The sequence below is a fragment of the Alligator mississippiensis genome, chromosome 13 (assembly GCF_030867095.1).
Source record: "Alligator mississippiensis isolate rAllMis1 chromosome 13, rAllMis1, whole genome shotgun sequence".
Taxonomy (NCBI): Eukaryota; Metazoa; Chordata; order Crocodylia; family Alligatoridae; genus Alligator; species Alligator mississippiensis.
Window position 1 is genome coordinate 42,410,664 of NC_081836.1, and position 24,640 is coordinate 42,435,303.

At 44.5% G+C, this 24,640-nt stretch overlaps 2 protein-coding genes and 1 long non-coding RNA gene across 7 annotated transcripts in view; 1 reads left to right on the plus strand and 2 right to left on the minus strand.

The window, feature by feature from the left end:
• SNX29 (sorting nexin 29) overlaps window positions 1-8,358 on the minus strand; it is a 454,827-nt gene extending 446,469 nt beyond the window's left edge. For 3 of the 5 annotated variants that reach the window (XM_059716637.1, XM_059716636.1, XM_059716638.1), the window contains exons 1-2: window positions 8,270-8,358; window positions 253-317 (exon numbers count right to left, since the gene is read on the minus strand). In XM_059716637.1, the coding sequence (XP_059572620.1) occupies window positions 253-317; window positions 8,270-8,276 (72 nt within the window). In that variant the 5' untranslated portion in view covers window positions 8,277-8,358. The remainder of the gene's footprint in view (window positions 1-252; window positions 318-8,269) is intronic. The other 2 variants (XM_059716635.1, XM_059716634.1) reach the window with 1 other exon arrangement.
• A 7-nt stretch (window positions 8,359-8,365) lies between these two features.
• On the plus strand, window positions 8,366-11,364 carry LOC132244650 (uncharacterized). Its single transcript, XR_009456349.1, has 2 exons — window positions 8,366-9,038; window positions 9,665-11,364. It is a non-coding gene; the product is annotated as an uncharacterized LOC132244650 (long non-coding RNA).
• Window positions 11,365-11,481: 117 nt separating this feature from the next.
• Window positions 11,482-13,193, minus strand: TNFRSF17 (TNF receptor superfamily member 17; the record flags this gene model as incomplete). The annotated part of the gene is made up of 3 exons (XM_059716770.1): window positions 11,482-11,965; window positions 12,595-12,753; window positions 13,016-13,193. Coding segments are annotated over 3 exons (606 nt in total), but the record flags the coding sequence as incomplete, so codon positions are not given.
• Window positions 13,194-24,640: the final 11,447 nt, after the last annotated feature.

The window sequence follows — 24,640 nt, forward strand, 5'->3', positions numbered from 1 at the left end:
GTTTACCTTAAACAGTCAACATGCACTGTGATAACCTGCCTTGTCTCCAGTAAACTTTCAAACATGTTACACTACGTGTTATTTTTCATAGCAGAGAACTCACTTAAGAAGGCAAGACTCTCTCTACATTTGTTGCAGAGAGGAAAAGACAATGATAAATTTTGCAGGAGTGGCCAACTCAGCATTTATACTGAAAAAAAAAAAAGCTTTCAAAATTCAGGCAGACTTACCGTTGTTGTTTGCATTTCTTACCTGTTTAACTGCATCCAGTAACCGCTCTAGAAGAAACTGTCTTTTGGCATCATTGTTCTGTGATCCTAAAATTCAATAAAGCTCCATTATTATTTTTTAAGCTAATATAGTTTAATAAAAATATATTAGGCTTAATTCTGCTGCACCTGAACTCTTTCCTCACATACATTACACAGCCAACTGAGACCGCAGAACTACTTGTTGGAGTAAAATGGTGCCGAATCAAAGCTTGTTTTGCTTTTTCAGATAGCCTTTATCTAAAATACAGAACCAATACTTAAAACAGTACCATGCAGTTTAATTGTAGTAAATCATTCTTCTTGAAGAATGGAGAAATATTAAACTAGAGCTTTTAAAATATTACCATGAACACATTCTTCTCGATCATTAACACCAATCAAGCAAAGTTTGTTAATAAGCAAGGCACGGCACACGAACACTATTACTCAGTCACAACATTTAACTTTGTTATCTGTACCACTTCAGCAATATGTGGTGTCAGTTCTTCACGCTCTGCTTGCTTAAAAATCTTTCATGAACATCTGTGGCTTCACATAACGTGTGCAGCTTAATTAGCCTATATCGCCATGCACCATTTACCCATTCTTATCACAGGTCTAGAAAATTCTTAAAAACATATTGCCCCCTGCTTCAAATGTGTCAGGACTTGGGCATACAATGGTCTAGCTCATTTTTCCCATGGAACATTCTATTTCCTGCAAAATTCTGAGATTTGTATCAGAATTCGAAATACATACGCTTCCCTAACTGCCACCCATCACACATTCAAGGAACTGGAGAAGAAAGGACAGTGGAAAAATATTTGCCACTTTCTCTTGAAGCCTCTTCACTGCTGGACCACTATGGAATCTCAGAGATGTATTATTCATGCACGAAGCAGATATAAAAAACATCTGCTGTGATAAAGATACTCTCCTTCTACAGAAGGACTTTCAAATTACTGGACAATAGTTGGACTAAGAGCATTCCCACGTGAATTCCAAGCAAAAGAAAACAGGTCACAAAATAGATGTCATTAACCAAATGCCTGTCAGCTAACTATGTAAAATCCTCAGTGTTACATTTTCCATTATTAAATTTGCAGAGGTCATTCAAAAAGGTTAAATTTCAGGTCAGGACTGCCCAACTTCTAAGCAGCTAAAGATTGCATGTCACAGGGTGTGCCAGCAGGGGCCATGGCCCACAGGGCCACACACCATGTGGACCCCCACCTGCTGCCCCATGACACACAACCCTTATCCCCTCCTCACTGCATCATGCCTCACAAGCATGTTTGTCCCCACTCCCAGGTCCCCCACTGAACTGTACCATGCAGGTGTCCCATGCCACCAAGCGGCTCCCCCAGCCCCACAGGCTGTGCTATGCCCCCCCCCCATGCCTACCCCCAGCACTGGCTCAGGGGCAGGAAGCAGAAGCTAAAGGAGGGAGATGAAACCCAGGGACCCCAGCTGCTGTGGCCAGAGTAATGAGAAGGCCAGGCGGGAGTCTGGGGGCTGCAAAGCAAAACCTCCAAAGCTGTACACAGTCCACAAGACAGACAGCACTGCTTTATATTGTGACCATTCAGTCAGGCTGTGCGGTCCACAGAGGTAGGTTCGGTTGGTGCTGGTGGTTTTTAATCGGTTAGATGGGATGAGACACAAATAGTTCTAAATAAGAGCCAAATTTTATATACAGGAGGATTAATTATCTAAGCTAGGTGGGATCAAAAACTATTCATGAGGTCAAATTGTTTGATTACAAAACATATAATAAACAAGCTACTCTGACACCATTCTCTAAAGCAAGTTTGGTAACAAATTTGCCTTTTTCAGTTTGTTGATTATTCCATTTTTTTCCTGGTCATTAAAATAATTCTCTTTTATACCACTGCTTTTACTTGAACCGCATACCAAGCAGTTGGTGGCACATCCTGTATTTGGATAATTAATGCTCTAGAGTAAAACTAATTACCTTGTAAGCTTCATCAAGCATTTATGCCAAATGCATGTTAGCCTTGACCTGTACAATCCTTATTATTCCAACCTCGAGTCACTTCAGAGATTATAACTTAGCTAAAATTACATAATGTTCGTGATTGTATTTAAATTTCTAAAAACAAAGGGCTACATAGTTAGCTGTAGCTCTTCATGCTTTACAGCCAATCACATAAGATTATACAAGAGAAGTGTTCAATTCACACTAAACTCTTGGCAAATCCAAACATAAACCAAACCACCAAAAGCACACAAATACCCCTGCTGGTTCAGACTCAGTCTTTCTATAATCCTACCCTTTCCAAATACCTGGAAAAACTGGTCATAAACGCTATGTTTATCTTAAGGTTATACAAAAAACTAGAACTTAAGGTCAATAATTTGAAGTTTTTTTCAGGTTAGTAGACAGGAATTTCACATGTTGACTGGCCCTCAATCAGATAGAAATAAATTCTACATCATGTGGGGTATGTAGTAAAGGGGGGTCTCTGATGTCCAATACACAAATCCATACTACTGCCACAATTATATCTAATAACTTTAAAACTTAGAAATCAATAGATATACAAATTCTTCAGAAAAGTTCCTTGTTACTATAATGAATACGCTAAGAATTCAATTGCATGATACTAAATGGCTTCTATTTCACATCCATATTATACAGACTATATCCATATGACAGTTGAAATTGTACTAACAATCGTAACTCCACATGCCTATCGCTATCAATTTCCATGACTACTCTGGATGACTTCCCACCAAGATCAATGCTCTGAATCATGCATTGTCTGGCTAGTCCTACTTAAAAAAAATCCGTTCCTAGTGATCACATGAACTCTGCTACTGTTGCATTCAGCCGGTAGGCTCTGTAAGGGAAAAAGGACCACTTATAAAACCCTATTTTTATATTATGTTTTCCCTCAAGAATTTTTAAAAGAAAACTTAAAGCTTTAAGTTATTGGGTTGTATTTAAACAAGCCCTTTCTAATGTCTACAACTTGCAACATAAGATATCCAAAAATCAACACTAGTCAGTCCAATTTAAATCTGAACAGAATAAAATGCAAAGTAAAGCACTTTTCAGTTTTTTTTATAAGACTAGTGGCCTGTAATATGTTTTTAGAAATTTATTTTTTATCCCACTTCCCTTTAAAGAAAGCAAGCAAATAAATATCTATCAACACAAAGTAGTCTTACTAGCCTTAGTTAATTATGATGATCCTTTAAAATTCTAGGCAAGTCTTAAAAACACTATATTTAAAGCCAGTTTAGTTTCTTCTACAATTTCTTTCTTTAAAAAAAAAAAAAAAAAGGATGTCTGCAGGATAACAATCTTTGAGTGTGTACAGAAGTGCTCCATGCACATTTTACAATGCTGTAATTTAGAGCATTTTTATAGCACTATAAAGTTACACAACAGAAGTGCAGTATTTGGTGTACAGAAGTTACGTAAAGCCCTGTAGGTTGCTGAAATGCTGTAAAATACAATGCTTCAAATTTAATACCTCATTTAACAAGGGTTAATTTAAAGCACTGTACCCATTTTTACAGTGCTGTAAAGCTGTGCACTTCTGTTAAGTCATAGAAATAAAGCGCTTTAAATAGCAAAAAAGCAACTTCTGTACACACCCTTTGTTGCTCCTAGTTTCATCTGTCCCTAATGCTTTTATTCAAAGTCTTCGTCTTCAGCAATATCACAACTGGTTGTTGTAAAGACGAATGTGAAAACAGAAAGTAAATGAAGACTTTAATCAAGAAATCAATAGTAGGAGTAGTAGTAGTTCAGTTTGGAAGCAGCATGTGTCATTCTTTTGTTCAAAGCGTCACTTGTAAAAACATAAATATAAGTCGTATAAGCAAAATTTTCCAATTAAACGGGCAAGTCTGCATCAGATATGCATGTTCACCCGCTACTCCACCACTAACAAGAGTTGCACAACTCTATCAGAGGACAGAAACAGATCCAGAAAATGTTCAAGGACTTCCAGGAGGTATCAGCAGTTCTTAAATAAGTCTATCACCCAGAAAAACAAAACAAAACAAAGAAATTTCCTGCTGTGAAAACAAAGCTTGACTGGAGACAAAAAAAAAGGAAGGGGTACACTTCATATGCTCAGGTCACAGCAACCATTTCCAGCATAAAAGTTTTTACAACGAATGTGGGTTATCTTCACAAGTGGATCATAAACAGACAGTTTTGTCTGGTTTTCTAGGAGGAATATAAATGCAAAAGGTACACTGGTTTTCAGATGAGTTACACTTGCAGGTGGGAAAATGGAAGAAAGGACATGGTTTGTAAAAAGTAAGGGAATGTCAAGGCCAGCACCACTAAAAGAAAAAAATAAAATGAAAGACAACATGTCCTAACCTACTGGCAAATTAAGATGGGTTCAGAAATGACTAATTTAGAGGGATCTATTGTACTCTATTTCACAGTTTACACGTGGCTAATATTATGCAACTGGCTGGTCCTAAGCCGAGTAAAAGGACTCCTCTGAAAATTCAAAACAGCAGTAACCTTATAGCAACACACACATACATGTGCATGCACACACAAGGCATACACAATGCAAAAAAATTATTGGGGAAAGAAGATTATATTTAGAATGTGTTGAAAAAGGAAGTCCAGGCAGAAATCTAAAAAAGATTGTGAAAATATGAGTTAAACTTAGCAAAAACTGAAACATTTAAAAGAGACTCCATCCACTAAAAGCCAGTTTAAAAAAAAAGAGAGAGAGAGAGAGACAGACAGACAGAAAACATCAAAATTAGCTTCAGGTACTGCACCTGCCTTCAATTCAACACTCTTGCGGTTTTACAGTGACATTCTTATTTTTTAAATGTTTTTTCTCTCCATACTGGGTAAAAGACCCACATATACAACATAAGAAACTTACTGGTTAGAGTAGAGGAAAAAGTGTTTTCAAATCATTCTTTTCAGGTAAAGAAGATTTTTTTAAGTTTTTTTTTTAAAGTATAGCTGTCTTAAGCAGTATTATAGCAACTATAAACTAATTCAGCCAAAACTCTGGTGTTTAAAAATTTTTAACTCACCCTAATGTAGGGGTTGGCAAAATATAGCCCACAGGCTTGGTCTGCCCTGCCAACTGATTTTATCTGACCCACGGATGGATGGCCCGGGCAGTGACACTGCGCAGCAGGCCCTGGGCGAGACATGCTCAGGCCCTGGCCTCTGCTGGTGGGCAGTCTGGGTGGCAGCAGCGGCTCCAGCGTCTGGTGATACCACCAGGGACAATGGGCAGAAACAGCCCTGCCCACCTGCCTGCCCAGCACTGCACAGTGGCCTTGAAGATAGAGTCCAGTCCACCCAGGACCTGCAGGGTCAGACCCTACTGCCCAAGCACTGCAGAGGACATGGGGCAGAAGCAGCCCCGCTCACCTGCCCAGAGCTGCCACCTGTGCCTCCTGATAGCAGAAGTGGGGCGCAGCTCACCTAGGGCCTGCCATGTGGTCCCAGGCAGACAGGCAGGGCTGCTGGCACATGCCAGCACATGGAACTCCCTCCCTGCACAGCTCCCAGGAGCCCTGATGGCAGACAGAAGGGGTCCGCTTCTGCCCAGCATCCCCTGCAGTGCCTGGGAAACGCGGTCTGCCCCACAAGCAAGCTGCACGGAGGCCCCAAGCTCTGCTGGCAGGGAGTGCCCAGAGTTTGGGGGCCAGACTGCATCTCCCAGGCACTGCAGAGGATGCTGGACAGAAACATCCCCTTCTGCCTGCCATCAGGGCTCCTAGGATCTGTAGGGGGAGGGGGGGGGGGATGCCCATGCGTTCATGCACCAGGAGCCTTGATGGTGGGGCAGGATGGGACAGCACAGAGGCCTGCAGCCAGGCTCTATCCTGTGTCCCCCCCAGCTGTGGATGTAGCTGGTAGGTGCCAGATCTGGGTAGACAGGGCAGGCTGGGGCTGGGGAGCATGCACATGTGACCCTCAGCACACCAAAAATCATTAAGTCACCCTCCAGCCCCACTGATTGCCCACCCCTGCCCTAATGTATCTGTTACACTACAGCGTGTATAAGAATAGTCCTATCAGGTTTTAAAGATCTGCTTTCAAAAATCTGCATTTGAATTCAGTGTTCAATAGCACCGGCTTGAGGTGGAGTACCGTGAAAACCTCTTGTGTGCAACTCTTTCGGAGTTCTTTTTTGACATCCCATACTCTTGTTCAGAGGCAATCACAGCAAAATCAAATAAAGATTAAAATGAAATCATTAAATTTCTATTTCCTGGTTATCTAAATCAGGAAGTTATCCAAGAAGTAAGTGGCAAGTTAAATATCTCCCTAAATTATGCAACCACTTAAAATCATCTACTTCTGTGCACTTTTCAATATGACGTTAGATAAAAACTCTGCAGGCTTCAATGATAAGTTTTTGTATGGTTAAATTAGATTCTGATATGTTTCTAAGCCCTTTTTGCCAACCTCTATCTGTATCTAAAATTATATTACACCCCACAGCTTGTACTATTTTCACTGAAGTGTTCCCCATCACGCAAAAGATACCTCCAATTCCATGTTAAGAAAACAAATCTGCCATACAATAAATTCCAGTTTGTACACAGATTGGCATATAAACTCTAGTAATTACAATTCATCAAGGTTAGCATATTTAGCAAACTGAACAAAAAAAATCCACAATGACTTCATTCCTGGAAATCGTGCCTCCGTTAGAAAGGGAGATCTTTAAGACTTAAAGTACAATTTACAAATATTCATGGTTTTAACCATATAAAACATTTCTGTTCATGATGTAGAAATGGTTAAGGCTAAATTTTAAGATTTTTTTTGACTAGCTGCTGATGCTGGTGTTCAGCCCAGATAGGACTTAGTTAAGGCTGACAACCTCAAATTTAACCTCCTATTCCACCTGAAACCAGCATGAATGATAAAGTCCTCCTACTCTGTTCTATGAAGCCAAGACTTCACATATCCATAAACTCAACTATTCAGAAGAGAGAGCAATGCTGCTGTCTAGTTAAAATTGGTGGAAACCTCAAGCAGACCATGGGAAGAAAGGTAAATTTAAGGACAGTCAAACACTAGATCCATCATCCTGGTTCATGTAACTTTATGCATATCCCAAACCCCACCTGGGGTGATCGTAGGGCTGAAGTTTTACCTGAAAAACAGATTTAGACCTTCATGGACCAAAGACTAGCTTTGTATTCAGTGGCAAAACTTCAAGCTTAACACTTTTTATGGTCCAACAACAGGCTCCAGCATTACCTGTATCCCACACAAGACTAACACTAACAAATCGGTCTCCTCTCCTTTCAGGAGGAAACTCAGATGCTGTTTGTTCCTAAGGACGAAGGCCACATAAACAAAGCAGAGAAAATGCAACTAACATGTTTTCACTTTCCCTTCCTGACCAGTTTCTCTTTCGCAACCTTTGCCTTTCATCGGCTGCCTCAGTTAACCCTGTGCAGGGCTGCCGGTTGCAGCCGCGCTGATCTAAGGACACCGGCGGGAGAGGCTCCTGGCCTAGGTGTGCTCTCTTTTATTGGACCAACTAAAAGATTGGGCTCTTTGCAAGCTTTCGGGCACAAACACCATCCCTCAGGCATCGGGAGGCTCGGTTAACCCCGAGCTGTTATATCACCTTCCCACAGCACCTCCCAAGAGCTTCAAGCGGTGAAGTAGGACCAGGGGCCGGGGTCTCCCGCCCCACCCCCTGCCCTGCTGCCGGCAGCCCCGAGGCCGCCTGGGACGGGGGTGGCTTTGCTCGGCGGGACGAGCTTTACTGACTCCCGTCGGCATTTCACGGCCGAAAGAAGGAGCCGCTCCTGCTCCCGCAGTGCTGGGGCTCGGAGGCCGGTGCCAGGCGGCGGGGCCCGTCGGAAGCCGAGGCCAAGCCGGTGCCGCCGGGCTTCGGCTGCAACCAGGCGCCGGGGCCGGGGCTCGGGCACGTCCGGAGCGCGCTGGTCGCGGCGCGGGGCCAGCCCCGGCCGTGCGACCTCCCCGGGACCGCGGGGCAGGCGGCGCCGCCGGCACTCACCGCTCATGGCGCCGCCGGGACGGGCCGCCCGAGTCCCGCCGCGGCGGCTGCAGGCAGCAGCGCCCCGACACCGCCCCGGAAGTGAGGCCGGCCGCCCCGGAAGGTAAACACCGCGCCCAGCCGCGCCAGGGCCTGCCGCCCGGCCGCTGGGAGGTGCCTGCTCCCCTCGGGGGCGCATCCGGGTGCCGCTGCTGCCCGAGGCTGGGGTCGCCAAAGCCGACCCCTCTGCAGTGTCCGGGAAGGAGCTGTGCCTCTCCAGGAGATGCTGAGAGCAGTGCTAGGGCGGCTGTTAAAATCAGCATTCAGTGTTGAATCCGATGCATACAGGAGTCCAGTGGGGTTTTTTAAATGTAATAGTTTTGTGTATTTGCCTTCCTGATGTAAAGTCATTCATGTCATGATGTCGTGTGATGAAACCTCCCGAAATAGATTCAGAGTTGGCAGCCCTGCCAGGGGCACGGACAGACCGGGTGCCTCGGCCATGAATGACTGGTGCCTCCTGAGATGGGGGCACCGTGGCGGGGACGGGCTGCAGACGTCGGCATCGGTGTCAGTGTCGGCGGTGGCAAGCGAGGACAGAGGTGGGCGGATGAGAACGGGATGGAATTCAACGCAGACAAGTGCAAGGGGCTGCATCTAGGAAGAAGGAGCCAGCGACACACCTACAGGCTGGGGAGCACCCTTCTTGTCAACAAAGAGGCAGAAAGAGATCTTGGAGTCCCCGTTGACTCCAGGATGAGCATGAGCCGCCAATGCGAGGAAGCAGTCAGTAAGGCTAACCACACCTTGTCCTGCATCTACAGATGCATCACAAGCAGGTCCAGGGAGGTGATCCTTCCCCTCTGTGCAGCGCTGGTCAGGCCGCAGTTGGAGTACTGCGTCCAGTTCTGGGCACTGCACTTCAAGAGGGATGTGGCTAGCATTGAGAGGGTCCAGAGGAGGGCCACTCACATGGTCAAGGGGCAGTGGGGCAGGCCCTATGAGGAGAGGCTAAAGGGCCTGAACCTGTTCAGCCTCCACAAGAGAAGGCTGAGAGGGGATCTGGTGGCCGTTTACAAACTCACCAGAGGGGACCAGCAGGAACTGGAGGAGGCTGTGTTCCCCCGGGCACCACCTGGGGTTACTAGGAATAATGGCCACAAATTGTTAGAGAGAAAGTTCAGGCTGGACATCAGGAGACGTTACCTTTCAGTTAGGGCTGTCAGGCTCTGGAATGGGCTTCCAAGGGAGGTGGTGCTCTCTCCTACATTGGGGGTCTTCAAGAGGAGGCAACAGATATTTGGCTGGGGTGATATGACCCCGGCACCCGTTCCTGCCCGGGGCAAGGGCTCAGACCTGATGATCTGTTTAGGTCCCTTCCGACCCTAAGCACTATGATACTATGACTGCCCACAGATGCCGGTGTCCGAGAGCAGGGACCACCCACAGGCATCAGTGTCGTCAGCAGCATGCAAGGACCACCTGCAGATGCCGGTGTTTGTGTCAGCAGCAGCAAGCAAGGACCGCTCGCAGACGTTGGTGTCAGCGGCAAGAAACAGCAAGTGATGACTGCCCACAGATGCTGGTGTTGGTGTCAGCAAGCAGGGACCACCTGCAGACACCAGAGGCGGTGTTGGCAGTGAGGGGGAGGGAGGCAGGTAGCGAGGGCGGCTTCAGCAGCGGCCAGTCTTGGGGGCACGTGCCCCCCCACGTCCCCCCTACACATCGCCTATGCTCTCAGCTCACACAAGTTGTGGCCAGGTGCCTCGGGTCAGGAAAGAATGGGAACCACTGTCCTAGAAACATCAGTTATGAATGCTGGCAACTGACCTCCACCTGGGCATATGCGGCAAGAAACAACCTTCCCTTCGCTGGTTCTTTGTGTAAGAGTTGTTTCAAATCTAAGATCTGCACCTTCAAGAAAAGAAAGAGAAGAAACCCCACCTGTTAGGGCAAAATGAACAGAATTTGGGCACAAAATGAGAATAAAAATCTAAACTTCTGTGTCGTGAAATAGGAACAGTGCACCAATGTCTCCGAGGGCTGGGAAAGCTAGTTGACAAAATAATCAAAAGCAACGTTCTTCATATTAATGAACTCAGCTGAGGGTTACAGCCATACCTGGATGCAAGGACGTGTATTCGGGCAAGGTCCAATGCAAGACTGAAAATCAATACAGCTGTAGTCACAGAAACATCTATAGAAGGTATCTGGGGACATGGACCATCACAGTGGAGTCTTGGGCCATGACTAGGGCTCTTAGGTTAGTACCAGTCATACAAATAATAGTGCTTTAAGCGCTATGTAAACTTAGGCCAAAGTCTTCAGACTAGTGTAGCTAAAGTCAGGCAACTGACTCCACAATGAAACACCCAAATATATGGCATATATGTTAGACATGATCTATTATATTTGTCAAGTTATTTAAAATCTTTAGTTCTGTGTTTCAGTTTTCACATATTTTAAATATGAGTTATTCTTGTGTTATGAAGTCTAATTCATTCATAATTGCTTATTCATTTTTAAATCCTTGGTTGGAAATTGTCTTGTAGTACAGAGAGGGTGGTGGTTGTACACCCATAGCTTTTACTGGCTTCAGTAGGAGCTGAGGTGCTCATCATCTATGACAATCAGGACACTTCTTAGGTACCTAAACATGGATGAAGATTCATATCTTTTTGTGCCAAAATTTGAAAACTGTTACGCTACTACCTAGTTGACAATACTTGTAAATACCTTGTAGTACAAATAACTTTTTGCATCCTTGTACTTCAACAAGACTTGGTCTATAAATGAAAACACCCACCATAAGAAAATGTGTTGGCAATTCAAGGCTCTGCGGCATCACATCCACATGTAGTGGGGTTCACAGGTGTTGTCTTAAGTAGTTCTCACTGTATATTCTCTAAATGCATGTATCATAAAAGCATTTCCAATTTCAAGCATTCCCCACTGTGCTGTGCCCAAAGTCTTAAAACCTAGATCTGAAGCAATTTTTCTCCAAAGAGTCCATCCATGACATATATGCTCTCTTTTGTACACTTGTTTTCGTACTACAACCAACAGTTTGATACAATATTTTTTACATAAAATATATATAAACTTGTTTATTGATATCAATTGTGTGCATCCAGCCCTTTGACTAAGTAAATATAGTCTTTAAATGCTAGTGCAAAAACATTCATCCCACACAGAGATTGTTATAGCTTATAAATTCTAGTAAATACCCTGGCTTCAAGCAATAATGTAAAAATATACATATAAAAATAAGCTAAAATTAGAAGCAATATAACAAAAGCAATGAAAGTGAAATACAAGAGGTACAAGGAAACAGGATGTACTAATCTTCCCCAGTAACTGCCAGTAATAAGATTTATGAGTATAACTATATTATTTCTATATTACACTATGAACTGATTCACTGTATGCAGTAAAAACACTTTTCTCCCTATCGTAGTTGTACAACACCTGGAAGATAGCTGCAACAATCAGAAGTCTTTGTAGTAACTAAAACAGCAGCTCCTTCCTCTGTGGCTGGTAATGGGAAAGAGGTATCAAAGCCAGTTTGGGGTTTCACCAGGTTACAATCCATACAAGTGCATTCCTGTACTGAATACATGAGTGATGATTCACTTTGGAGTGTCTCCCCAATTCCATCTGCATTCACACAGCTCTCAGTGTCAGTCTGGAGTATAATATTTAGCTCCATGGAAGATTCTGTAAAAGTATGGTGGGGTATTTCAGTATGTGCCATATACTCAGTAAGAATTCAAATGTCTGTATTTACTAACTGTATTTACTAATTAATGTATATTAGTAGAAGCAGCTTTGCTGTAAATATTAATGAGTACAAAAAGTGCAAAAACTTACTGAATTCTTTACTACCAAAGGCAAAAGACATCATATGCATGACTCTGAAGCATTACAGATTTAAAACAAATCAATTAACCCTTTACAAGGTGGGAGGCTAATCTTCATTTTTTATTCTTGACTCAGGTAAAATCCAATGAGAAGATTAAGCACTTGATAAAGAAAATCGTAGAGGTGGTTTACCAACATAGTAATAAGATGGTTGAAAATACGTTCTGGAGTGCAAAACCAAGCATGTGTGTAACAAAAGAGCTGAGGGTTACAGATTTTTATTGGAAATAGTCTGATATCTTGACTCATGCTTGGAAGCACTTTACTCCACGATTAGTCCCTTTGACTTCAGTGGGACTGTTTGTGGAATTGGGCGCTATTCGATTTTAGTAAAGATATCTGATTCTGGCAATGTATGCCACACCCAAAATCTATATATTTGAAGAACATAGTTGAAGTTCTTAATAATCTGAAATATTTCATACCTGTAATTTTAATTTCTTCCTTTGATGGCTTTGAGTACCTTCTTTTAAATAGGACCATTAATACAAACACTGCGAATGTTAAAAGTATTCCTATGCCTAAACAGATCCAAATAATTCCATGTGATAATTTCACTGGGTCTGCAGCACCTTCAAAATAAAGTAGACATTATATAAATTAAAAATAGAAGCAATAAAGAATAAGTACATGACCTAATATATGAAGCCTTTCACATCAGTCAAGAGTAATTTGCTGAGTGATGGCTCAGTAGTTTGAAACATTTACTTGTGCTAATATAGTTCAGTTCAAATACAGGATACTTTGTATATGTCTTCACTTGGTCAGATAATATTTTCATATTTCAGATCAATGCAACAAACAATGTAAAAATGCACAACAAAGTATTGCAGAAATATTACTTACTCTCATTACAATAGTTCTGACATGAAAAAGGTGGCTTACTGGAGCATCGAAGGTGACACGGCTTACAGGACTGCAGCAAGCTATCAAAATATTCGTTTTGGAAGCAATGTTGAGCCATCAGGATCAATAAACAGAAATGGTCAAAAAGTAAGGACAAGAAAAGTAAGAAGGACTTCCTCACGTGTCACTTTGCATGAGTTGTAGTAAGAATTGCTAGCGACAGCAGCTAACTATTTTTCAAAATTCCTCTTCGAAAGATCACATTAAATAACAAGGATTTTCATCACAAGGCCCTCCCCAAGAATACCCCAGCTCCTTTATTTGAATAGCAACTGCAGATTTGAGTTTCTAGAAAGAACGTCCAGCTGCGTGAGGGTAATTTTCAATGTAAATATTGTCTGAAACAGAAACGTATTATTTATATTTATAGAGGACATTTCTCAAGCAGGTGCTAACCACTACAGACTGTAGAAAAAGACCTGAGGGTTCCCAAATAGGCACTTTCAATCAGAGATGACCGCTGTCCTTGGGGATTTGTAGTCTTTCTTCAATTTGATGGATCTATAGCAGTTATGTCACACTAATCTGCAAGCTTCTCAATGGGGCATTTGTTTACATTTTACTCTTTCTATTCCATTCCCACAACCAAACACACAGTATTGTTGATGAACAGAAGACAGTAAGAGGCATTGTGCCCAGTGGACAGAACAAGAGTCGGTATACTTGGGTTCCATTACTATGGCCTCTGGCAGACGTTACAATCAGACACGATTAACCTGTTAATCACACCATAAATAGTAACCCTGCCATATGTTCAACAAATTAATGGCATGACAAAACAGGAAACCAGCCACAAAAATATACCACAAAAGATGTGTAACATACATATCTATATGTAGCATATGGCAGGGTAACCAGAACTGGCTCAAGACTCAGCTGATTCTCAAACCCAGCACCAGGACCACACAGGAGTCTGAAACTGGCTCCAGGGCCAGGACCCACAATCAACTGATTGTCCCAGCCCTGGGGCTGCACCGGAGTCTTGAACCAGTCCCAGCCCCAGCTCGGTGTTGGGGCTGAGACCTACAGTTTTCAGTCCCAGGGCTGGGACTACATGGGATTCTCAAAGCCAACTTTCAATTGGCACTGTCCCCTTGCACTGGCAAATAGTAATAGTGCCATTGCAATCTGATCCCAAAATTGCATGTCCTACCATGCATATCTGGCATGGCTGGAGGTACAATTGTTGGGATTAAGGACAAGATCCCACTACTCCATTAAATGAATGTGAGCTAGGGCTGACGAGTGCAGCTAGCACACTATGTGGAGATCTGGGTTTTTCATTTGCCATGAAAAAACATGGTAAAACCCAGATTTTCTCATTTTAAGGAGAAAAACCCAGAATTGTCCTTTAAAGAAGAAAAATGTGGGGAATGGTGGGTTTCCCCTTGCAGACTGGCAGAGTTCTAGACTATAAAGGGCTGGGGGGAGCAGGAGAAGGGTGGACAGCAGGGGGCACCATGTGCATGTGTACACATACACATGTACATGGCCAAGCAGCCTGGAGAGCAGCTCCCCACAGGTAAGTCTTGTGGTGCAGTGGGGAATTGAGATTGAGGTCTCTATAATGAAGGAAGGAGGAAGTTGGGTACGGCTGGGGCTGCTGCCTATCTGGGATGGTGCATGGGGCATGCGACCAGAATGCATGGTTGCAGGGCCTGAGTGAGGAGTGGGACAGGGCCGCGGACAGCTGTCTCCCTGCCACTGCACACATTCCCAGGGGAACATTGGGAGTATGTGCTCCCTAGATTTGTGCAGAAGCCAGGGACAGGCTGTCTACTACGGGCTTGTGCTCCCCACCCTGCTGCCCTCCCCCCAGGGCCTTTGCAACCCAGCAGGTGGGGCCTGGTAAGGCAGGGCAGAGTGGAACATGGAGGCTTGATGCCACCACCACAAGCCCTGCGCCATGATGGCAAAGCACTCCCTGTCCACCTAGCAGCAGTGGGGGCAGCAGCGTGGCGTTGTGCCCCTCACTGCTGGGTGGACAGAGGTGCCTGGCTACAGCAGTGTGGAGCTCCCAGCAACAGCAACGAGCTTCCCTGTCCAGCCTCTCTCTGCCCTGCTCTGCTGTGCTGCAGAGTCCTGCCCACTGAGCTGCAGAGGTGCTGGGGGGAGGGCAGCAGGGCAGGGAGCCCGCAGATGGCTGTGCTATGATTGTGTTGCCCATCGGAGACGGGGAGCCAGGCTCCACACTCCACTCCACTGTAGCAGCTGCTGCCTCCTAGTCCCTGGTCCCGTAGACCTGGCACCTGCCCCTCCCCCCAGCCCAGCAGGGCTGAGGGGCAGGGGACTATGAGTGGGGAGTGAGGGGCTCCGGCACAGCTGGGGGGCTCCAGCAGGATGAATGGACAGTAAGGTGGTTAGAAAACTTGCTGGATCTTTGGGCTCAGAGGGTAGTAGTCAATGGCTCAATGTCTAGTTGGCAGCCGGTATCAAGTGAGTGCTGCAGAGGTCAATCCTAGTGTTGGCTACAAAGGACCAACTCGCAGGATCATCATAAAATTCTACTTTATTAGACAGATGCAAAATTCAGATCATAAATCTTGGAGCTGATCCCCTCAAATACACACACATTCACGCATGCACACACTCACAGTAGCTAGCTATGAACACTAAGCACCGGTGTCAAGATATACCTATCCCCAAGCGTTCGAGTCCACCATCAGTGACCAGTTGAAGCTTCTTTCAGTGCAATGTTGCTTCAGAAGGGGGTCGTCAACTGGTCCTTCGGGCTGGGCAGGCAGGGTGCTGGTCAGGTCAAAGAGAGCACCATTGGGGGTCATTCTTCACTGCCTTTTATCCCTCTCTGGCAGACTTTGGTGACTCCCCAGTTTTTGGGCTTACCCAATCCAGGGGTCATTGACCTCGTGGGATGTCCTCCTTGGTGGTTGCTGGATGGCAGCTGTCAGCCCCAGGGGTCACATCCGCAGGTACGTGCAGTCTCAGGAGTCCGTTGATCAAGTTTGATTAATTCACTGCCGTGATGAATAGAGCTCTGGGGGCAGTTGATCGGAGGTGGGGGCAGGTATTCAGTCCCAAGAGTTGGTCTTCGGCATTGATTAGTTCAAACAGGAGTTTTTGTACCTTTAACAGTGTAGTTTCAGGAAGTTTCTGGCTCTGTATTGATCCTTTCCTCTTGTTAGTTTGTGGTTTCCTAGGTGTTAATTGCCACTCGTTAACTTGTTATCCTGGCTAGCTACTGTGTTACACAATCATCTAGATTCTTTCAGGGACCTGCTCAATACAGAGAAGCAGTGGTTGGATTCCCGTCCTTGCTAACATTGTTACATGGTACAACTTACTTTTAAACTTAAAAGTACATTTGTTACAAAGTTAAAAAACTTAGAATATAAAATATAAAAGGGTGAAATGCCATGGCACATACAACAAATAAACCAAATACAATGGCAGGGAGGTGGGGCATATTGATGCAGAATACTATTTTATACCCATAAAAGCATCCACAAACTATATTTTTATTAAAAATATATAGTAAATAGTACACCTTATATTCTATAAAAATAATAATATAATAAAAGAAGGAGAGGGAGGAAGGAAGAAAAGATAGAAAAGAGAAAGCATCCCCAAAAGGGGCAAATACTGCAAAAGGGGCTTTTGCCATATGGAAGAGCTTCACATTGGAGTGGGGGCAGGCAAAAAAAAAAAGGTTTCTTCCTACACTAGGGCCAGTTTTGTTCAGTAGCTTCATCAGCAATCTGAAAGACTGTGCACCCTCAGCATGTTCACAGATGATATCAAGCAGAGAAGAAGTAGTAGATATGCTGAAGGGTAAGGCTAGGATTCAGAGTGATTTAGACAAATTGGAGAATAGGACCAAAAGAAATGTCATGAAGTTCAATAAGGACAAGTGCAAAGTCCTACACTTAGGGTTGTTCCCCTCCACCCACCCCCCTCCCAGCCCAAAACAGATGTGAAAACAATTGGAGAGAGTCCAGCAGATGGCAAAGAAAATGGTTAGAGGGATGGGGCAACATGATTTATAACGAGAGGTTGAGGGAGCTGGGCTTATTTATTCTGCAGAAGAGAAGACTGAGGGGTGCACTTAATGGCAATCCTCAACTACCTAAAGGGTTGTTACAAAGGAGATTCAGTGAGACTGTTCTCAGTGGTGGCAAGTGACGGAACAAGGAGCAATGGTCTCAAGTTGCAGCAGAAGCAGTTTAGGTTAGATATTAGGGGAAAAAATTCTCTCAGTAGGAGGGGAAACAGATTACCCAGAGAGGCTGTAGAATCTCCATCCTTTGAGGTTGTTAAGACCTGGGTAAAAAAAGCTTGGCTGGGATGATATATTTGGGAATGGTCCTGCTTTGAGCAGGAAGTTGGACTAAATGATATCTGATGTCCCTGATGTCTCTTCCAACCCTCATTTTGGGCAGGTGTTTGGACCCGATGATCTCGTAAGGTCCCTTCTAACCCTAACATCTATGAAATCTATGAATTTTGTATGATTAAATGACTTTAATACAAAGGATAGGGGGATACAGCACTGGCATCTGATGAAGTAGGTTGTTACCCACAAAAGCTTATACATCTCAAAACCAGTTACTCAATGGTGCCAGTCTGTTCTGACTTCTGCTTGACTTAACTAACTCTTTCTGAAAATATACTGAGGGAAAGTCAAAGAAACCAAACAAATTCCAAGAACATATTTTGTCTCTTCTCTCCAAAGTCTACTACTCCTTTTGCCATGACCAGGACAGTCCTATTCAAGACTTTGCAGCCCAGAAGGTAATTCATTCAACATCCTGGATCCAGCCAAAACAGAAGTCAACCATAACCAGTAGTCTTTATCCAGTTTTACAGCAGGATCTTAATTCTCCTTGGATAGCCCAGTACAGCCAAATTATCTGCACAGACAAGTTCCTTCATGAAAGACAAAAAAACAAAAATCAGCACCAATATTACTGACCACAAGGTTGTTAGTCATTAGGCTATCCTCAATGGTATGCAGCACCCATGGCATACTGGTCTGTGTGATATCTAGGATAACAGCATAAAAAAGTGATATTAGTTGCTATAGTTCTCCCTAACCTCTACAGTAGCCTCATTCTAGTTCCCACCACATAAACAAGACATTCCCCAGCATCTACTTTCTCCTTCCCTCAGTCCCTTCCGTAGCAATCCCAGAGGTCTCTTGACCTGCAGTCCTATTTTTCTCATCTGGAAAAAGGCCAGTTACAAGCCAAAGCAAAATTAGACTTGGACAACATGGTTACCACTTCCTCTTCCTTTCCAAACTGTACTGACTTTCCATATGCTTCAGTGCCCATTCTTTCCAGACTGTCTCTGCCAATTCTTCTGAGGAAGCCCATACCAGGAATTTCTCTACAAGACCACCTTATATCTTACCTACCATAGAAATAAGTATAGAAACACACTGATAAAACAGACACTCTCCCTCTCCCATTTCAGATAGGTCAGTCCTGAAAAATACCACTGAGTCCCCTATCTTAGGATGACTAGCCCTTTCAGTAGTCTCACTATCTCTGCTTATACCACTGGAGCAGACGGGTATCCACCAGGAAGTGTGCCAGTCACCAGGATTTTGGGGGGAACTGCTTTTGGTCTGGGGTACCATAGTCATTTTTCCCTGTAAAAGCCTCCTGGCTGGTCTTTTGTGCCTGAAAACTGCCTTTTTGAACCACAGAGGCTTCAATACCCTGGCAATGACTCTGTCACCTAGTCAGCTGGCCAAGTGCAAGGGCTTATACTTCTAAACAAGAAGATGCCAGAGGGCTGTGTTACTGCCTATTCTGCAACACTAAGACCACTGATTGGCTGGGCTCTTCACTTCTACTGGGCTACTTTCCATACCCAGCTTGACCTCAGAAGCTTTCATGCCCACCAGGCCCACCAACTTCTCTGCTGAAGAAAAACTGAACTCAAATTAGAACTATGATCTGAATGTAGCCCTATCACTGAGTTGCAACCTGTTTCATTCTTTGCTGATAAAAAAGCAAATTCAAAAGGCTGAGAATCAGTTTTGTTGTGATCCAGAAAAGCAGAGATCACCTAGGATTCCAGTCCCATGGCAAGAGAAAAAGTATTTTGTTACTCTCCTCATTAGCTCTATCTTTGCCAACCATTTGCCAAAGGATAACTCATAGCCCCAGCAACTTGGTTGTATTAACAGAAGTGTCACTTGCAAACAAAGGAAGTGATTCTTCTGCTCTATTCAGCACTGATGAGGCCTCACCTGGAGTACTGGGTCCAGTTTTGATCCCCATAATTTAAGAAGGATGTGGACAGATTGGAAAGAGTCTGGCACAGAGCAACAAAAATGATTGGGGCCTGAGAGACAAGACTTATGAGGAAAGGCTGAAAGAACTATTTAGTCTGGAGAAGGAACAACTGAGTGGGGATTTGATAACAGTCTGCAAATACTTGAAGGGTGATTATAGAGGGATGGAGGTGGGCTTTTCTCTGTGGCTGTAGGGGACAGGACTAAGAGCAACAGCCTCAAGATGCAACAGGGGAAATTTAGGTTGGAGATAAGGTGAAACTTTCTGACTATGAGGGTGATGAAGCATTGGAACAGGCTTCCAAGGGAAGCTATGGAATCTACATCTTTAGAAACTTTCAAAAGCAGGTTAGAGAGACACTTGGCTGGGATAGTTAAGTCAGGGATGATCCTGCCTTGAGCAGACGGCTTGATTAGCTAACCTTGTGAAGTCCCTTCTAGCCCTACTTTCCTAGTATCCTATAAGGTTTGCATCAGGCTACAAAACTGTAGGTGCTGTGCTGGGACTTGTAAAATTCACATAGCAATAGAAGAGCAGAACCTCAGGTGAGGCACAGATGGATTCCTTTAAGTCTCAGAGCACCTCCAGGTTCCCCCTCTTTGGGAATACAAAGACTGCAGGCCAGGGAAGCCTAAGCAGTAGGAACTCTTATATGTCTATTCTAGAGGTTGTGGGGTGGGGGAAGGGGAAGGAGATATCTTTCTTCATTAGTGACAAAACCTAGATATGATGAAGGAGAAGAGAATCTTGACAAGGGGGCAGGAACTCTTGATTTGAGAGCAGTGGTCACCAACCAGTCAATCTCGACCGACCGGTCGATCGTGGAGCCTCTGACAGTCGATCTTAGTCTGTCAGAGGCTCCACAATGGGGAACAGCAGGACTCACAGTGCTGGGTTGAGCCACACCCCCTGCTGCCCAGGCCGGCCCCGCACCCTGCCACCACATGCAGCTGGGGACTTGGCTTTGGGTGCAGGAGCTGCACGTTATGGGGTTGGGTGGCCCTATATTCTAACACCACATGTGGCTGGGGGCTCAAGCAGAAGCGCTATTGGTCTGCGTGGGGCTGGCCCCTTACTCTGCCATGTGTAGCCAGGAACTCAGGCGGGAGCTGTGTGTTATGGGGCCGGGTGGGGCTGGCCCTGCAAGCTGCCACCACCTGTGGCCAGGGACTGGGGTGGGAGTGCGGAGAGCTGCACGCTATGTGGCCAGGCAGGGCTAGCCCCACTTGCTGCCTCCACATGCAGATCCAAGGACCACCCTCCCACACACACACACATGCACCCCACCCCACACCATACCCCAACACCCACACCCTCCCACAGCCCGCACACACACTCCCACACCCTCACCATACCCCCAACTCACCCTTCCACACACACTCCTACCCCATCCGCCATAGCCCCATATACACCCTTTCCCACCCACACCCCTCTATACCCTCCCTGCCCTCCCCCACAGCCTCCACCCACAATAGCCACACTGCACACACACACACCCCACCACAGCCACACACCCACTCCCCAACCACCCCCCACAGACACCCCTTACCTCCATACACAATATACAAGAGCAACACTGTATTTCGAGCTAACATTCAATCATCTCTAGATACACTATGCAAACACACATAAATGAGGACAAAAATATTTTTAAAATAAAATTAAAATAAGTGATAGTAGATGTATCATTTTTAGTATATGATTTTTATCCAGTTTCAAGATGGCAGCACCCTTCCTCCCAAAAGGAGTACTTCTGGGGCAAAGATCAGGGGTTACAGGTGAGATTTCTAGTCCCAAGATGGCAGCCAGGAGGCAGGCACCCATCAAGGGGCAGGGCTACCCTTGCAGCCCTCAACAGCTCACCAAAACTTGTCAAGTGACCCACCAGCCAAAATAATTGCCCACCCCTGCTATATATGATAAGTCCTTTGTTTTAATAGAACAGTCTTAAATGAAAATAGCATGGACCCAGAACACCATTTTCAAATGTTTTTAAAATACTCTTTTATGCATTTTTTAATTTTAATTCCAAGTCCTATCTAAAATGTAGCTTGATACAATTCACAATTAACATTTTAATCTGATAGGAACCAAGAGACACTCTCCCTTCCCTATCACCTTGGATCCAAATAATAAAATATTCTGATATGAAACAATACATGCCAACAAAATATGGTAAACACATCTTAAAGTCTCCCAAGCCATCAAGACTACCAGTAGATTAGTTCTTCCTATCACTGAGCTCACATAAAGAAAAATGTAAGGTTAGCTAAATATTCTAATAGAAAAGCACGGGGACTGGAAAAAACACGCTTCACTTGCCAAATGCATCTGCTGCATATCATAATCCATTGATTTCTATGGTAAAGCCAGTTTCACCACAACTGAGGCTCCAGCTGCAGCATGCTGCACAGCTAAACCTGTGCACAGTGGATAATGCTGGGAAGTTCTGTATTGCTTTATTTTATGCTCTTGACTCAATTTTCTTTAAATTGCACATTTCAGTATTATTACTGTGCACTGTGTGCAGGATTAAGTGCCCAGGGTTTTCACTGTGGAGTTACTGTTTCCACTTTCCAGTGCAAATGGTTAAGCCATTTGGGGTTTTGCTGATGGCATCTATTTGGAGAAGAAACTGGTGAGAAAGACTATATATCCTTTGTCTATATTATTTTTAAATAAATAGAAAAGTAACAAAGCATTATTTTACTGAACACGGTAGGAATCAGACTGTTTCCCTGTTCAATGTTCCTAGCTTCTTTTGTTGCAACCTGCAGCACTCTAATCAGATATGCACTCTTACTTTTCTCTGGTAGTGCCAAGCTGCCAGTACTTTTCTGTCAGTCTTTTTGCTTCCTTCTCTGTTTTCTTCTGTGGTGTTTCTGGCTGCTTCTGCATGCCCTCACACCTACACAGAGCTATGCTAAAACAATACTGAGCCCTCCATATTTGCATTCACCCTCTACTTAGACCCCCATCCTAGCTCAAATTTCTGACTAGCCTTGCTTGTCTCTGGTGTTTTGGATAGTAACTCCTGCCCTGTATCTATACTCCTCCTTGCTGGACCCAGGGCATATGCTGGAGAAAACAGCTCTGCCTACTCACTCCTGCTCCTTGCTTGCCCAAGTCCAGCAATAAGGCAGCTATACGGGCTAGATTGGTCAACAGTGTCTGCCCTATTGCTGCTTTCAGGCTCTCTGTCTCAGTCTATTTCAGCTATTTTACTCCCCCAAAAAAGCTTAATTGCTTCTGACATATAGCCTAAATGAAGGGTGCCTCTACCCTCATCAGCTTCAGTTATGCCTCAGTGAACCCCTGAGATAAAATGAGGCTGAAGTTGGTTCCTTATTCCCAGTTCCTCATTCCCGGTTCCCTATTCCTTATTCCCAGTTCCTTATTCCTTGTTCCCAGTTCCTTTTTCAAAGCTAATCTAGACCCAATAAAAACTTGTTATTAATGAATTCCACATCCCAAAGAGAGAGAATTTCATTAGCTATGCGTATGTACTAATTAATATGTAAAGTAATATCCCACATCAAGTACAGAGCCCTAAACGTAGGTCAGATTAGGATGGGATTATGGGGCAAAACGCTTCTTGGGCCACCCCAGATTTCATGGCGATGCCACTGGGGGATTGTCCCAAAGATGACCACAGTCCCGCCTAGCCCAAAGCATGGTTTGGCCATGCCAGGCTGCCAACTAACAGCCCCCATGCCCACTATACTAAATATAATGGTTTGAATAAGGAACTGGCTTTTGGGCTGGGATTATGGCTAGAGATTCTGCTTGGGACACCCATCAGAATACCTCTGTGCCATCGGAGGACTGTCCTGGACATCTGTGACCAGAGACATGTCCAGCCCAAAGAGCGGTTTGGCCGTGCCAGGCTGCCAACAGACAGCACCCCAGCCACTGTGCTAAGTACATGGAACTGAATAAGGAACTGGATTTTGGACTGGGATTATACCCAGAAACCCTTCTTAGGCCACCCCAAACCATGTCTCTCTGCCACCCAGGGACTGTCCTGGACATCTGTGACCGGAGACTTGCCTGACCCAAAGCATGGTTTGGCTGTGCCAGACTGCCAATTTACTCCACCCTTGCCACTGTGCTAAGTATATGGACCTGAATAAGGAACTCGAATTTGAGATGGGATAAAGCTAGAAATCCTTCTTGGGGCACCCCAGAACATGACTCTGTGGTCCTGTAGCAATTTGATTTTAATGTTGAAAGGGAGCTACAAACCCCTGTTATTTCAGGAAAAATGTAAATGTGTGTTTCTGCGCTGTTTTTTAGAGGTGGGATTTCCCCCTCCGTAATAAAATTAAGCAGCTTGCTGCCCTGACTCTGTGGGCCTCCTCATACAGCTCCTTGGCTTTATTCTCTGAACAGGCTCTGTTAGCAGCAGCAGCCCAGGGAGACCCTGGCCATGGTGTGTTTCACCTAAAAGACCTGAGAGCCTTGACTCTGGAGATTGTTTCTAGAACAGCTACAACCCTGGCTATGCAACAAGGAACCCAGAAGCCTGGGCTCCCAGCTTCCTGCCCTGGAACAGGTACCTTAGAACTTCTAAGAGCTTTCAACAGGGTTCTTGGGCTTCCAGGTGTCCATCTCTCTCCGATGGGAGCCTCAAAGCCCTGGGCACTCCATCTCCAAAGCAGGCATTATGATAAGGTTACCTTCAAGCTATGGACCTTGGAAGCTCTGTCTGTTCAGCAGTCTGGCAGCCAAGCTACAGGGAACTAGATGGGGTTCTCATGGGGAACTCCGAGTTTCACCAGACATTTATCAAAACCAAAACACCTGTGTGACATATTTTAGTTTTGGTGAACTGGCATTTTTTGTAAAAAAATTCATTTTAGTGGAACATTTGCAATAAGATCTAGTTAAAACACAGTTAAAAAGTAAAAAGCAACTGGATTCTAACCACGCCTGAGAAACAGGTTAGATACCCAAAGATTTCTTCTACAGTACTTACAAGGCCACACATAGATCCTACCAAAGCACTTAATGGTTATGTCCCTCTGTCTCCTGACTTGCTGTAACCATACTACAAAGAGACTCTTAGTTTCAGAGGGCCTAACTTTAAGCTGCTTACTCCAGTTTTAACTAAGACAAACTCCCATTATACGAACAGAAGCTCTGTATAAGTGAGAAGTGCAGAAACTGGTCTCTAACCTAAATTAATTTCTCTTGTATATTCACTGTCTGTCACTTTTATTCAATTCTTGATGTTTTTGTGGGATGTGTAAATTAAAATGATATTCATTTCACATGTAGGATTCTTTTACATTTCTGAAAG